Source organism: Lipophrys pholis (assembly GCF_963383615.2).
Source record: "Lipophrys pholis genome assembly, chromosome: 5".
NCBI classification, from domain to species: domain Eukaryota; kingdom Metazoa; phylum Chordata; class Actinopteri; order Blenniiformes; family Blenniidae; genus Lipophrys; species Lipophrys pholis.
Window position 1 is genome coordinate 13,958,517 of NC_137628.1, and position 15,921 is coordinate 13,974,437.

General features: G+C 41.4%; 1 protein-coding gene across 2 annotated transcripts in view; it reads left to right on the forward strand.

The window, feature by feature from the left end:
• The window catches only part of mgat3b (beta-1,4-mannosyl-glycoprotein 4-beta-N-acetylglucosaminyltransferase b), an 88,749-nt gene that overhangs the window by 66,338 nt on the left and 6,490 nt on the right, over nt 1-15,921 (forward strand). For both annotated transcript variants that reach the window (XM_080463771.1, XM_080463772.1), the window contains 2 exons: nt 9,922-10,372; nt 14,020-14,687. In XM_080463771.1, coding sequence (XP_080319897.1) covers nt 9,922-10,372; nt 14,020-14,687 — 1,119 coding nt within the window. The remainder of the gene's footprint in view (nt 1-9,921; nt 10,373-14,019; nt 14,688-15,921) is intronic.

The window sequence follows — 15,921 nt, forward strand, 5'->3', positions numbered from 1 at the left end:
TGAAGAAAACATTTTACTGCGTTATTAAGTTCATTGGGGTGATCAACTGTGTTAATGGCAAGATTACTGGAGTTACACAAACATGTTACATTATGATGTGCCCAACCATACTACAAGGCTTAACTTGATAATTGTTAACTCATTTCACAGGAAGACATTTCACACACACATTTCAAGTAGAATATATATCATTTCGGTGCTTGGTACCAACATTTTATCAAAGCTTGCGAGCGATTGTTTGTTAGATCAGAACGGAGTATTTTTTTTAATGCCCGCACATGATGTATTCATTCCCCTCCCTCTTCACTGCATATACAGTGCTGAGGAAAAAATGTTCCTATGGACCAGAGGTGTCAAACATAAGGTCAGTGGGCTAAAACCGGCACGCAAGAGGCCCCAATCCGGCCGCCAAGCCACCAAAAAAATGGTAAAAATCTCAAAGAAAGCATTGATTTTAAAAGAAGTTTCTCGAGAGTAGCGCACACAACACAACAGTGAGACCCGAGCTGAGAAAAATGGTAAATGGACTCACTTATTTTAGCTGACAACAGCCCCAAAGCGCTTTACATAGCTCATCACGTTCACCCATTCACACACACATTCACACACCATTGAAGGCTGCAGCCGTGCAAGGCGCTGTCACTCCAACGATATCAGTGAAGTTGTCATGAAAGATAGCAAACTAGCTTTCGTTTCAAAGCCATGTTGTCAGGGTGTTTGTAAACACATCATTGTTTGGTTTTGTGAAAACATTTTCATCTCCTATACTCTGTGCCACAACAAAGAAGAACTTTGAATTTAAAGGTTTCCATGGCACTATTCTACCAGTATGACCCGCGCAAGATGAAATTAGACTTTATGTGGCCCATGAACTAAAATATGAAGTCCTGCTACAGAAAAAAAATATAAAATGCTAAAGATCATAACACACAAATATAAAAATGTATTATTTCATGTCTTTATAGACCATTTTCATATACAATTCTCACAACCGGTGGGAAATAGTGAGTAAACTATATGGCTAATAGCTTTTTGTTGTTTGTTAATTGGAGTCACTCGTTTGCAAATATACAACAGTGTTGACTTAGAAAAACACTCGACTGTGCTATTCACAAGAAGCATCTCCAAGAACAAGACTTAAACTTCTCAAATACTTTCACCAGTTCAAAGTTAGACAAATGGAGAGTAATCTTTTGACATGAGTTATAGGTTGTTTGAAGTTAGTTTCTATCATCCAAATGATGTTGGAGTCATGCGATTTGACACATTGTCCATGAGTAAAGTCAATAAATATTGAGAAACATCAAACCTGATAAATCATTCCATATGCTGCCGTTTCTACTCAAGTTATGGAAACAGACAGACTCCCATGACCCCCAGGCCTGAATCCAGGCCAAGGTCAATGTGAAATTTGTTAACCAGGTCATCAGTGGCAAGATGCACACACACACACACACACACACACACACACACACACACACACACACACACACACATCAATTTAGTAGCAGTTAACTTGGAGCGTTCCTGCCCTTGGCACGTAGACGCTCTCTCTGTGGTTGTTTATCTCTTGGATCGGCCTCTCGGCCTCCAAACCAAATGTTTGGACTATGTTTGTCAACCCACAGTCAAGGCATTTCTGCACTCGTAGCAACGTGTGCAGTCCAAAAACACTCGCCTGTACCTTTTTCCCCTCTTTGTTGACAGACGGATATTTTGTTTCTGAGCTCCGCAGATGAACCCAATTACCCGTCGTGTTGATCATTTCCTGCCCAAGCATCCCCTTGAGGGTTTCTAAACGTATTCAAGGGCTTCCTGAAGTATTGTGTGTAGTATGTGACCATGATAATCAGGAATAACTCAGAAAGATTATGTGAGCATCCGTTCAGTTGTTTTGAGACATTTTACAAATTTTTGCACCACAAGGTTTCATTAAAATTGGCTTTATGTTGAGATTGTCATTATTATCGTTAGTATTTTTTGGGACATTTTCATCACATATACTCTGTGTCACAACAAAGAAAAAATTCAAATTGAAAGGTTATTATGGCACAATTTTACCAGTTCAGCACACTCAAAGTGAAATTGAGCTGAACGTGGTCTCCGAACTAAAATGTGTTTCACACCCATGCTTCACTCCTTTCACCCTTGAAAGTCCTGCCTCAAGGTTGTATGTGCCGCAAAGTAGTTCTCCGCCATAACGATTGGTCACGAAACCACATGAAACTCGTTGGTCGTGTTTGTTTTCCGATCGTCATGAGCCATTTGGCACCAAGATCGGCAGTGCAAATTCTAGTTTCCGGTGCAAGTCAGCAAGCGCTAGCAGCGAGCTACACGCTAGCCAAATGCATGATCTCGTCAATATTGTGGGAAGTGTGTGAAACGTTGTGGATGGCACTCCAACCAGAACTTTTTTTGCCCTGCCTCCGTGCTGTTCCCTCTTGAATTTAACAGCTCTCAATAAAATGCACATTCACTACACGATCATCAAATATCACATGTAGAGTTTCTTAAACGCGCCCCCAGTAACGCAGAGCCTTTACGTGTCCTTTGCGTTAGGCTTTAGTCTGGTTTTTGTCTTTGTCAGACAAGAGTTTGGACTACTACTATACACAAATACTTAACAACGTTACCAGCACTCTGCTCAGTTGAGCCCGTTTTCAACTTGTCACAGAACTCAATATCCATGATGGATGAATTCTTTGGCTCCGTGATTCATTCAAAATGGGTTTTCTTTTTCTTGAATCAGATTTCAAAAGTGCTTTTGCTCCATTGAAGTTCCAGACGGCCTTTATTGCACCATTGCAGGCAAACATCAATTTCATCTCATCAGGAAATCTACATATGCAAGTGTTTAGCAACTAAAAATAAGACGGCCCTTTCTCAGATTTTCTCAGTGCATAAAACTGCTTGTTTTCTCCACCTCTTTGCCTCTTTTCACAAGGAGAATCAGCGAGAGAAACACGGGCTTAGTTTTTCTGAGCATAGGAGGGGTGTGAAATCTAGGACAAATAAACAGTATTTCAGTGAATAGCAGCCGTTCCTCCACCTTGTCTGATATCAAACTGTCCTCAAATAAAAGCTTTCAGTTGTATAAACACAGGAACTGAAGCCGGCCAGAATGAAAATACACATAAAGCGGGGTTTTTTTTCTGAAAATGTCCTCTTCCTTCAGTTCAAGGCGTTCCAGCTCTGAACTCGTGCCCAGTTTTAATTTGCTTGGCTTATCGCCCGAGAAAAGGGTGGCGCCTTGCACATTAGTCGGGCAGATTTTTAAAGTGACTTCCCCCAAAACAGGTTTGTCACAAAGTTTAATCTGAAGTAATTTATCTAAATTTAACCACTCCTACTCAAAGGAACCAGGCCACGTCTGGTTCTAACAACTCAGCCGGCGAGACTGCCAAGTCAATAAAAAGACCACCGTAGTACAACTGCGCCTGGAATAGTAGAAACATTTGTTTGCTGCAACTTTGCCGGATCAGACTGAGTTCAGTGTCGCTCTGGGAAAATGAAAACAAAAAGGACAAAGATGTGTTATAGTTGTGCTATTTATCTCTAGTTTACATTGTATAGCTGTGTCGAGTCGACCCGAGAGGAACAGAAGCACCGTTTCTCCCTGTAAATATAAAATTGGGACACATGTTCACTCTCTGTGCGATTCGTCGCTGAAGGTCAAGGTTGTCATGAATTTATGTCCCATTTAATGAAGGCAGTATCTTGAAGACTCAATACATTTTATTATATTTTTACAGTCCTCAAAACATCCTGGCAGATTGATTTTCACTTCAACCTCTGGTGAGGTTGCTCCAGACCCGAAGCACCTGGTTAGGTCAGGTTACAGGAAAAAGGCTCCATAGATGGTTTCTGTGCGTTAAACCTTCCTGGGGGGTCGTTGGCGCCCCATCATGGTTTACGATGTGCTTGTTGTAGGGAGTGAAATAATCTGAAAAAAATGTTTTTTCTTTCAGAGTTTCATGTTTCGATCTAACTAATCGTATTTTATCCTCCTGATGTATCCATTCTCTGTCTCATCAGGGCCTGCAGACGATTAGACTATACAAAAAAAACCACAATTCTTTACCAGCTTACAATAGCTACACTCACATGTTTTTGTGTTACACTAACATCTGTTTAAACAAGGGCGATCTGCTGGGAATGGTATCAGTTTTTTTTATTTGCATTTTTTGTAATGTAACTACACATTTAAGCACACAGAATAGTAATTGCGCTCTCTTCATTGCACAGTATCTAATGCATGTGAGGAAATAGGTCTCTGCAGTTCTAGATGTTGCTGTATTGAAATAGGTTGAAGTAATGCTTTACATTTCCAAAACATCTACCGTTTGTTCAAACTACTCATGCTTGTGTAGAAAACCTATCATTTGCAACCTCGGTGCGAATGTGCGAGAAACATTGTGTTTTCCTGGTTCAGACGGAGCCAAGGCCATTTATAAAACATTGCACTGGGGATGCTGTTCTCAAAAGATTTTATTTTCAGAGACTTGCAGCACCAGTGTGGAACGAAAAGCCGAAATCCAAGGAAAGTTGACGTTTTTTTCTTGAAAATGTCGTGTTAACAGAGTCCGAATATGTCGTTCTGAATTCTTCCGGATCGAGTTAAGATCATTTCCATTGAAAAAAGAAATGCATCTCTGAGATGTTTTGTATCAACACCTTGATTCACCCTACCTCAGTAACATTATTAGGGCAGTCTCCAGCCTGCTTTTGGCGCCGTTTACACAACGTTCCGAGTGAAAAGGCATTGATTTTGCATTTTTGTATCAGAAAAGTTTCTCATTTTGAAAATGATGGCAGAAACGTGGAAAACAATGTAGTTTTCATGTTTGGCCACTAGTTGTTGCTGTTGGTTTTTTTTGTAATGAAACCACACACACATCCGTGCAGAAAGCAATACGCTATAAACATTAACAATGGCAAATACATGGACATCCGTAGAGAGATGAAGACTCTGAGATGTTTTGTACCAAGACCCGGGAGAAAATGAACTGGGAGTGATGACACTCTGGAGGAAACACTGTTTTTACTCTCCATCTTCTCACTATTGTGCAGAAAAGCTATTTAGGCTACTACAGTCATGGTGTGCATGCACAGAGGCACTGTTTTTGAAAAGTTGGTTTTCCCTGTTTACACATAGACAAATTCGGAGCGTTTTCAAAAAGTCAGATTGTTTTGAAAAAGTTCCAGCTTGGTAGTGGTTTTCCAAACATTGCGTTTTCAATGGCTCAGAGCACCATTGTAGTAGGAAAGGTTTCCGTTTTCACTTCGAGTAAACGGGGCCTTCGTGTCCACCTCTGGGTTTAAACATTTTGCTGTATAGTCACCATTATGTCAGCCATTGTATTTACCTTTTTATCCACTTGTGTCAAGATTTGACGCTTCTTCTGTTTAGTTGGTAGCTAACAGGGTCAAGTTCGTTTGGTAAATAATGTAGGTGTCAGCAAGAGATGGGAGCGCTTTGAGATTACGTGGACACATACTGCCAATTATAGTCCATATTATGGTATTACCGAAAAATAAATCTAAGTTGATAGCAAATTTTAAAACCGTTTTCAACTTGATTATTTGGTATAACTTTGGTTTAACTTCATCTCACTCACAGGTCTAGGAGCTGAGTTCTTCATCACCTGTAGTAGGCCGTCATGTACATCATCATACACCTTTACACTTGCGATGACTCCTATTGTGCTCTGATTTGATCTCAAAGTCTGACATGTAGAATCTGTTTGATCTTCACAGCTGAATTTTATCCAGGCGGACGCCCCCCGTCGCTTCCCTCTGTCACAGTTCCTTTCGTTTTCTTTGTGTGCTGGTGGGTAAAAAGAGAGAGACGAGCCTTCACTCCTCACTTCCTCGCTCTTTGTATTCCATAGCGCGCAGGGGAGCGGAGTGAAGGCGGGAGGGAGCGAACGTGAAGGGGAATTAGAGATGACAAATAAAGTGGGGAATGGAGAGTGTGGGGGGGAAGACGAGGTGGCGCAGTGCCTTGGTAATGTGGCAAACACCACCTCCTCTCTACACCCCAGTCGTCTCTTCCCTTCCCTCTCCTCCTCCCCGCTACTCTCTTTCATGTATAATTGCATTCATGCCAGCTGAGAAGCTATGTATTCATCATTTGTATTTTGAAGCTGCGACATACTGTCTGAGTGAGGAGATGGAGTCGTTTCACAGCAGAGTGCATCTCCATCCAACTATACTGTCTCTGTGTTTTCCTGTCAGAGTGTCTGCAGCATCAGGGCTGGTTGAAAACAGACGAAGAGTCTGGAGAAGACCCCCCCCCCCCCCCGAAGATTTCCTCAAAACAGCAACATCTTATTTAGAGTTGCTCTTTTTTCTTTTGTCCTTGAATGACTTCAGGATTTAGGGAGGAAGCAGCTCTTAGTGACAGTCTGTCTTTAGACATTCTTGACAGATGTGACTTTAAATTTAACCTTTGTACCATTTGTTTATTAAGATTCACTTTTGAAATCATAGTGTGTGCAGATTTCAAGCAGAGAATCAGATATAGTATTCCTTTGGGAGTTGGCGTTCAGGCGTCCCAGTGTCACTGCTTCATCAATCAGCCAGAACCACCATGAGGCAAAGATTATTTTTGGAGATTTTAGTTTAAAAAAAAAAAAGAAAAAAGAAGGTTATTTACAAAGAAATGATTGTGAGCTGTGTGATCTGGAGGCTAAAACCCTTCAAGAAAAACTACTTGTATGCGGAAAGGTGTTATTGGCATTGCAAACCAGGAGACTTGTAAATATGCCTTATTTACCGCTGCTATTTCAATGTGATCTTTATCTGTATGGCTGTTCAGTATTCAGTACGTGGGTGGCTGCATTTACACATGATGATCTGGATTATGTCCACATTTTGATCGAGGTCCAGGCTATAGATTGGTTACAGAGCTGTCTGACTTGTCAACAAACATGTTGAAGGTCAAAGGAAAGTAATGTTGTTTTATGGTCTTGGGTTGGCAGAAAGAAGCAATGTCAGATGAGCTTTCCGCTTGCTGGGTGGTGGGGTTTTCATCTAGTATGTACATTCAGGTGAAGTCTGCACTTCCTTTGGATTCTGGTCAACAGCTATATGAAAGTTTTTTTTTCATGATAATGACATCAGACAGCTATGGACCTTATTTTGACTTGGGAATTATGACATGAGCTTCATTTCTGAGTGTCTTTTTACCAGTCAAGGTATATTCTTGAGGAGAATTACGTGCGTAATGGAATTTTTTTAATTCTCTATCTAAGTCAGTAAGGATCAGACCGTGGCAGTTGTGTTAAAACTCAATAGCGTTGGCATTGGTGCAGCTCGTTCAGTGTGTTTGCTTCATTCCTTTTGTATTGATTGATGCAGTTTGCTAACTTTGGTAATTGGCCATGTGTCATTTATGTTAGACTTGTAACTGCACCTTGCAACTTTACCTTGAATACCGAGCCATTATCAGGCCATTATCAGGCCACGCCGAGCTATTATCACTGATTAACCAGTCCCAGTCAACTTTAACTGGTTTTCATAACCTGCAATGAGTTGAGTTGATATGATCTGAACTACAGAAAGGTTCATCAAAATCAGCACTTAGAAAAACACAGCATTTATTTTCTTTTTTAAAAAAACCATGCACTGTTGGTATGCCAGCATCATGTACGGACCATCTAGTTGGAAGTTTTGAGCTAAACATCGAAACCCTGACTTAGGTCCCATTGACTTAGGCCCTGTTCACACAACATTTTCAAGTAAAGACACCAAACTTTTTTTTGTGTCTTGTCAAAGCACAAAACTGTTTGCACTATATCTCCATGTAATTGGTGGGAAAACGCAACTTTTTGAAAATGCTCGGTCTCTGTCTCCACTAAGAAGACAGAAACAGTTGGACCGTTTGTTTGTAGCGTATTGTTCTCTGCGTGCATGTGTATGTTCCATTACAAAAACAAAACAACTGCACCCACTAGTGGCCCAATGTAAAAACTACATAGTTTGCCGTGCTTTTGCCGTTTTCTTCTAAACAGACATCGATTTCAAAACGATTAATTTTCACTTCATTGTGTTATTGTCTAAACGAGGCCTTAGATCTTCATAGCAGAACTGGACGCTTGCAACCAAATTTTCCCAATGTCAGAAAACAAAATTTTCCAAATGTAAAGGTTGAATATTCCTACACGTAATGTGACCTGATACCATCTTGGTTACCCTTCTTTAGTTATTTGGACTGACAACACTCCCATTTCTCCGCCTGTTATAAAGTTTTTCTCCATATCTTTTTTTCTTTTTTTACAGAACCTGTTCCCCAGTGTCTCTCACTTCCTTTGTCATTTCCGTCCTGACATTTGCTTAGCTCAGCTCATACTCGCGCATCATTCATAGGCTGAGGCGAGCACGATTCTTCATTTCGCCTTTCACCCTCTCTTCCTGTTCATGCCCCCCCCCCCCCGTCTTTATCCGGAGCTCCCCCTCCCCACACCACCACCCCACTCTTCCTTACACCGGCTTCACACCTTGTCGGGGGTCCGTGCTGAACAAGCTACTTCAGATTGATGTGCTTCATTGCTGGGAGGTTGCTGGCAGACTTGACTTCCCCAACTTTGGTGTTTTGTTCCTTATCCCCTTGAACACGGTCTGCTTAATGTGTCCGGATGTCCAACGTTTTTTTCCTTTCTTTTTTTCTTTTCTTTTCTGATGAATTCAAGTGTGAAAATAGAAACTTGCTGATTAGGTGCGGTTATCCCGTTTTTTGTGCTGGGCTACAAAGAAAATCCCACTTAATAGCAGAGACAGGTGTTCACAGTCCAAAGCTTTGAGAATATTGTAAACATCTGTATGAAGGTTAAACCCGTTTCCGATTAGGGCTGCACGATACATCGCGCTCAAGCACAAAGTAATGTTTAAAAAAGAATAAATGTGTTATTTGAGAGAACAAATCCCAAAGCACAAAGGTAATACCATCATCCACTTCAGATAAAGAATATAAATATAAACAGCTATAAGCTTTATTGTAAGAATCAAATAATTTTATCGGTGCGGTGTTCAGCAGGAATACAAGTACAGGGACGTCTAATGAAAACATCTCTGATGCCCACTCCAGCTAATTAGTTGATGTTTTTCAAGATCTGCCTGCTCTCATGTTGCCAGAATTAGATGTGCAAATGTTTAAAAAAAAAAGAAAAGAAAATGAATAATTTGTAAAAACTAGAGCAGCAATGCTTTTCACAGCTCCTTTTTTTTTTTTTATATTGATAAAAATGGGTGTGTCCATTAGAGTGTGGCTAAGAGAGGGTCTGCAAACCTTTTTAAGGCTCCGCTTATACGACAACATGTGAAAACTGGAAAACCTCATTTTGAGGGTCTGTTTACACAACGACGTTGCTCGGAGCCACTGAAAACACAAGTATTTGAGAAGAGCTCCCAAGATGGAACTTTTTGAAACCGCTCTGTCTCCGTCTCCGTGGAAACAAGGGAAAACAATACTTTTTGAAATCGCCCTATTTTGTCTCCATGGAAACAGGAGAAAACACTCAAACTCCGTCTCCATGGAAATGAGGGGAAAATGCAACTTTTTAAAAATGCTCTGACTCCGTAGAAACGCGAGAAAACACAACTTTTTGAAAACGCTGCAACTGCACGTGCGCTGCTTTCTTTACAAAAATAACCAACATTGCCAACTTTTGGCCTGACATGCTACCGACATAGTTCTCAGCATTTCTAGAGTTTCCATTGCAACTGAAAACGCAACAACGATGTAAACTTGACTTTAGAGGTAACCTGGAGGGGTCTCAAGAGAAAAATGGTCAGGAAACACTGATCTGTACAAATGTTCATGTGAAATGCACCGATTGATAGTGTGGTACGTGGTTTTTTTGCATTAATTTTGGTTTAGGGGTCTCTCTAACGCCATATCTCCGTCTGATTATTCTCCAGGATGAAAATGCGGCGGCACAGGGTGTTCCTGCTGTGCACGGTGGGTCTGTGCGTCATATCCTTCCTCCACTACTACAAGGCCCTCCACTACGTCTCCCTGCTGCGTGAGCTCTCTGCCCCATACCCCAACATCAAGTCCTTCATCATGGTCACCGGCTTCTTCTGGCGAGAGAAGGACGCAGGGGCCACCCCGCTCAGCCCCGCCTCTCCCGAAGAGGCCCCTCCCCTGCCGGTCCTCCGCCAGTCAGACACCAAAGCCAGAGGCGCGGTGGGCCCTGTGGGAGGCGGGGGAGGGGCGGCCGGGTTAGGGCTGGAGACGGGCCCGGTCGTGGTCGGAGGTCCTGGGATCGCCGGCCTCCCAGGGATGGAGATGAGGCTGAGGGAGGAGCCGGCGCCTCCTCACCCGTGGGAGAAACCAGAGGAAAATCAGCTGGGAGACGCACAGAATGAGGTATCAAGAGAAAACTATCAAGCATGACAGCTCTCCTTTAAGACTGATGTGGTGTTTTATTGGTGCAACACTTTTATTTTCTTTCTCTCTCTCCAAGAAAGATGAGATGGATTTCGCACACTAATGAGGCTGCGCTCAGCTGCAATGATTTAAAAAAAAAAAAAAAAAAAAATAAGTGTTATCTTCTTGCTGTGGTTCTTAACCTGGAGCATCTCACAGCGGGTCTCAGTAAGGGTGCTAAAATAAGTTAATATGAGGAGGAATAATGCAGAGCATGCTGTGGACTGATAAACACGTTAAAAACCGGTTGAAGCAGTGATTCACAGTAGAAACGAGGACAGACTCCAGTCAACAATTGCCTCTCAATCATATGTGCAGCAGCGTTAATGGAGACGGTACAAGCATTTCATCAAGCAGCTGAACCAGTTCAACCAAAGTGAAGTAGTCAATTGTTTACCACGAGGCCACTGTGCAGTATCTCATGGATCAAGCTTTGTGAAGTGCGAAGAAGTGTGACGTACATTTTGAAAATGCTTGCGGTTTTCAACAAACCTTCCCAGTGCAGTATGATTTCATGCCAAAATGATTTTTGTTTACTTGCACCATCTTGCTGCAAAAAGTCATTTAGTTTTGGAGTGTTGTTTTGCCTGTTAATCTCACAGTGCAACCTCAGTTGTCCTCTTTTAATTTTTACACAAATACAGGCCAGATTGGACCCACTGTCAGGCCGTATGACAACCCTGCTGTACAGATATACTACTATTGAAAAAATAGAGATGCGGAAATGTATTTATGCCAAACACAGAAAAAGAATTATCTTGCATGCAAGTGTATTATTCATAAAAGTCGCATTACTAACGGGTATTCTTTTGAATCCCCAACTTGTTTCTGCTTCTGTCAAAATGTCATACCGTCCAAAAGAGACTTTAAAGTGGTGCTGAAAGTTACAAGAAGAACAAATTATTCAGATCCCCGAAAAAATAATGAGCCAATGGAAATGTGTTGAATCAAGCCTGTCAGATGACGTTAAAACAAATGACAAAGACATGAAGTGTAGTCGTTCAATAAAAGTACCTGCAGTTCTCAATTTGTCCACTGGGGTCTAGTTCACTCAGGCCGTTTTAAGTGAAAATGCCTCGTTTCAGCAGAAACACAGAAAAAGACATAGTTAGCATGTAGGGCCACCAGAGGGGGCTGTTGAATGTTTTTGCCAACACACGAGCACAGAGAACGTGCGCTATGAACATTCAACATTGGAGAGTACATGGACATCCGTATGGACAATTGACAAAGTTGGATTGTTATTACAGTTGACTCCCGAGTCCCGGGAGAATATGGAAGCCGCCATTGTTGTTGTTGTCCATCTACTCGCACATGTGCCAAATAACAATTTACTACAGCCGTGGTGCACAGTAGCAACGCTTTCAAAAAGTTGTGTGTTCACTTGTTTACATGGAGCATTTTTGAAAAATGTTACTTTTTCAGGTTGTTCATAGTAGATTGATTAGTGTTTTTGGCCTAAAAACCTGCAGGTTGCAGTAAGCAGAGCTGCATAGGTCCGTATAAAACGCCTTTTGAGCTGTATGCCAGTGTGATTCGTCTCACACCTTATCGATCGCATCCCTTTTTTCATCTTTACCTCTTATTGACTTTCATCACCCTGGAAGTAATTACGTCCGTTCAGCATATTTCCCACGTTTATTTCACGTAGCCTCAGAGACAAAGACTCCATGGTCTCTCAGCAGAGAGGTTGCTCAATGATTTACTGGGACTTGTAGGGGGGAAAATTGACTCTGAAAGCATCGCTCAAGAAGTACGTAGAGTCTCAACAGTGGTGCGAAGATGAGGGATAATATCTTTGGTGCAAACTTAGAAACACTGGAGTTCCTTTTTCATATCTGACTTTCATGTAAAAGTGGCGAGACAAAATAGTGATCTGATTATCCTTTACAGAAGCAGTTATGCTTTGTTAGACTTTGTGTGGTCAGTTGTGCGATGTAATCAGAAATATTTACTGAGCTACATATTTATTCATACCACAATGTCGTAAATAGTCGATCTTGTGATTTAAGTGTTTCGTTTCCAAAAGTTTCATATTCCGTTTGAAATAAAAATCAATGCATTTCCACTTATTTGACTTGGGTCCCCTTTACATAACAACATTAAAGTGAAAACGCGTGTTTTTTCCATTCATGCGTACATGGCTGAAACGCTGTTGGTTGTTCTTGTAATGAAACCCCGTGCCCAGAAATAGCAAAATGCCATAAACATTAACAATTGCGAGTACGCGGACATTCATCTGGACATATAATGAAGGTGACTCTCAAATAGTGTGGATCTACTTTTCCCTGGGTTGCATGGAGATGGAGTCGGAGTGTTCTAAAACTAGCGTTTTCAGTGGCTCTGAGGACTGTTCCCTTATAAACAGACACCCAATAAAAGCTTTCTATTTTCACTTGAAAACTTTAGAGGGATCTTATGTTGTTTCGTGCTCATTTCATGTAATAAAAACCCATGAATTATTCTATTTCTGACTTATTTTTGGAGTATTCTCACAAGTTAATCATGCCGGCTTTAGTTTAACTGATTTCCTCAGCTGCTGCAACTGTGCAGCCGTGTGTGTATCAAAGTGGAAATCAAACATTTCTATTGGTTGCAGAATTAGAAAACGTCTTTAAATTCAAGATGAGTCATCGGAGGTTGAACTACTATATCATGAATAAACAAAAACCACAGTTTATTTCTACCTTTAAACATTCTAACCCGCATTAGTTTTTCAGTTTGCTTCAGTGCTTTTAGGAATTGTTTCCCTCACTGTCCATCACTTGTGAGAAAGCACCGCTATGGTTCCGATCAGTCAGTAAACCAGGCAGATAAACATGAAGTGCATCCACAGCGTTCTTCGTCTGAACCACAGCGCGGTTGTTTTCTTCAAGCACTATCATCAGCCCATCTTTGAAATCACTCTCAAGGTGCCGAGAGCACCTCTCAATTTTCTATCCACAGTGAGGAGACACAACTCTCATATCCTTTTGTTCAACAAGTGCATTTTTATAAACCTTAAGAAATCTTCTCACGGGGTCAGACACTGTTTTTGAAGTTGGAGACTGATCTGTGCGTGATAGGATCAGGCTGCCTTTCTCATATGAGGGTGAAATAAATGTAAGTTTAAGCAAACAGAAATTTTACAAATAGCAAGTGAAAAAACATCCAATTTGTCACTGAAAAATAAATTGAAGCTGCTTTGTTATACATTTACTGATTTTATATGGTGTAATAGCAGCATTTAATAGTTATTAGTTAATTTTAGTTTAATAGTAAATACACAAATTTTGCAAAAAAATGTGTTTTAATTATTTGACCCATAATGCACATTTTCTATGGAAAGTAACAATAATAGACATTGTAATTACATTACTACTGCCTCTTAAAATACCTCATACATTCACAAATTGACAGTAATAGATTGAGGCCCCATTTACATGACAATGTTTTCATGTGACTGGATCCCGAAAATGCCGTAAAAGTTTTCCTTTTTTATCGGGAAAACATTGTCAGTGTATGTCTGAAATACTCACTGACGCTGAAGTAGCCTGTTATTTTAAAGGAAACATATCATAACTCTTCTGTCTGTTGTTCTATCCTAGAGGAGAGCTGAAGACCATCTACAGAACGCCAACCATCCAGACCAGTCTGCGGAGCCAGAGCTCCCACAAGCACCATTCGTGGGAAAAGAGCACCGTGTGGTGTTCCTCAAGAATCAACAGCTGGAGCCTTTGGAATCTATGGGAGATCTCAATACTCGCATTCACCAGCTGCAACATGACAAAACGCCGTACTTTGTCCGCACCAAAGCCGGAGCCCTTTGCTTCAGGCAAGGGACGGAGGTTGCTACCCAGAAGGAGTACTCTGGAAAATTAGGAGGTACTGTGGCTAATAGAGCTGGTGAAGGAGCACGGGCTGGCGCTGCAGGGCAGCGGAAACTTTTGGAGCTTCATCAGCAACAGCAGACCTCCAGTCCTCCCAAAGCCAAGGCCAAGTCCAGGGGTAGCGGGAAGCGTCTGGTCAAGTGTGTTTGTCGGCCAGGCTGGCACGGACCTTACTGTGGGGTTCCCACCATGGTGTACCACTCCAATCTGCCAACCAAGGAGCGGCTGACACCCAGGGAAACCCCGCGGAGGGTGATCAACGCCATCAACGTTAACCATGAATTCGACTTGCTGCACGTTCGCTTTCATGAGCTGGCTCAGGCCGTGGATCTGTTCCTCATATGTGAATCCAATTTTACTGCCTATGGAGAGAGACGGCCTCTGAGGTATGATCCAGAGTTTATTAATGCTGCAATATGTAATGTTCTTGTTGCTGGTTTACTACCAACATCAGCAATTTTCCCAATTCGCTGCAGCTCATTTAGTCTTGTAGTGCAAGTTTGTGCCACAAGATGGTGTTTTGAGTCACTTAAAAAAAAGTAGCAGGGGGAATATAAAAGCTCTTTGTACACCACTGCATTCAATCTTGACCAGTGCAATAAACAATGAAAAAGAAAAGGAAAAGAGCTAAAACAATTAATGCCAGAGAAATACTGACTGATGCCTAAATATTTCAACACTGCCACCTAATGCACAGCAAAGGAATTACTTCAATTTTACATTCTTCCTCCTTTAAGTTCAGGATGTATTGAATCAAAATCAAAACATCACTCAGTTGCCCTTTGTATCAGTAGATCAGTCTTTGTGAAGATATATTATTGTAAAATTGAAGCACAGCATCATACAGGAGGGCGCAAATAACAGGTGTATGTCATTTGTTTTGAGCATAGGTAAGCTGATGCTCTGTTCGTGTGACATTTTTTTAAATGTTCCAACAACTTTCTTTTGGCTACCTTTCTTTTGGTTTTCTCAGTGTAGGTATTTTTGGGGAGGCACAGAACACATTATAGGGAACCCAAATGGTAGAAGAATTCATCTTGAGTCATACTATACACATCATTTTACAAGGTGCATATAATTCGAATTTCTTTCTGAGCTTTGACAGCGGCAGTGCCAAGTGTACTTACCGTTAAAAATCTTTGTTTACAGCCAACCTTCATGCTTCCTGGGTATCAGTGTGCTGAATAACAATTACACAGAGCTTCCTTTGGCAACAACATGAGATGCCTCTAGAGCAATTTTACAGAAGATTACGACAAGGGAGACATGATTGACTCTGCGTGTAGCCTTGAAGCGAGAGATTGGTGTGTTCAATCATAAAATGTGACACTGCATGAAAGCGGCTGTATTCGGCAAACACTGTCTTTTGCTATGCATATCAACAGGTTAATTGAGTTGTTCTTCCAGTCACTTCGGTGTATTGAGCGCCGGTTTTCCGTGCTGAAAGGCCTCATTTGTCAAACAAGCGTCTTTCTGACCGGTGGGTCTTCATCTCCCGAGCAATTTTTTACAACATTGTGCGAAATGGAAATATTTTTTTATCACAGCTCTGCACAGCACTGGTTTCTACTGTCTGATTAAGGGTGTGGACATCAGTGAGTAGCCTTTGGTAACGTCATT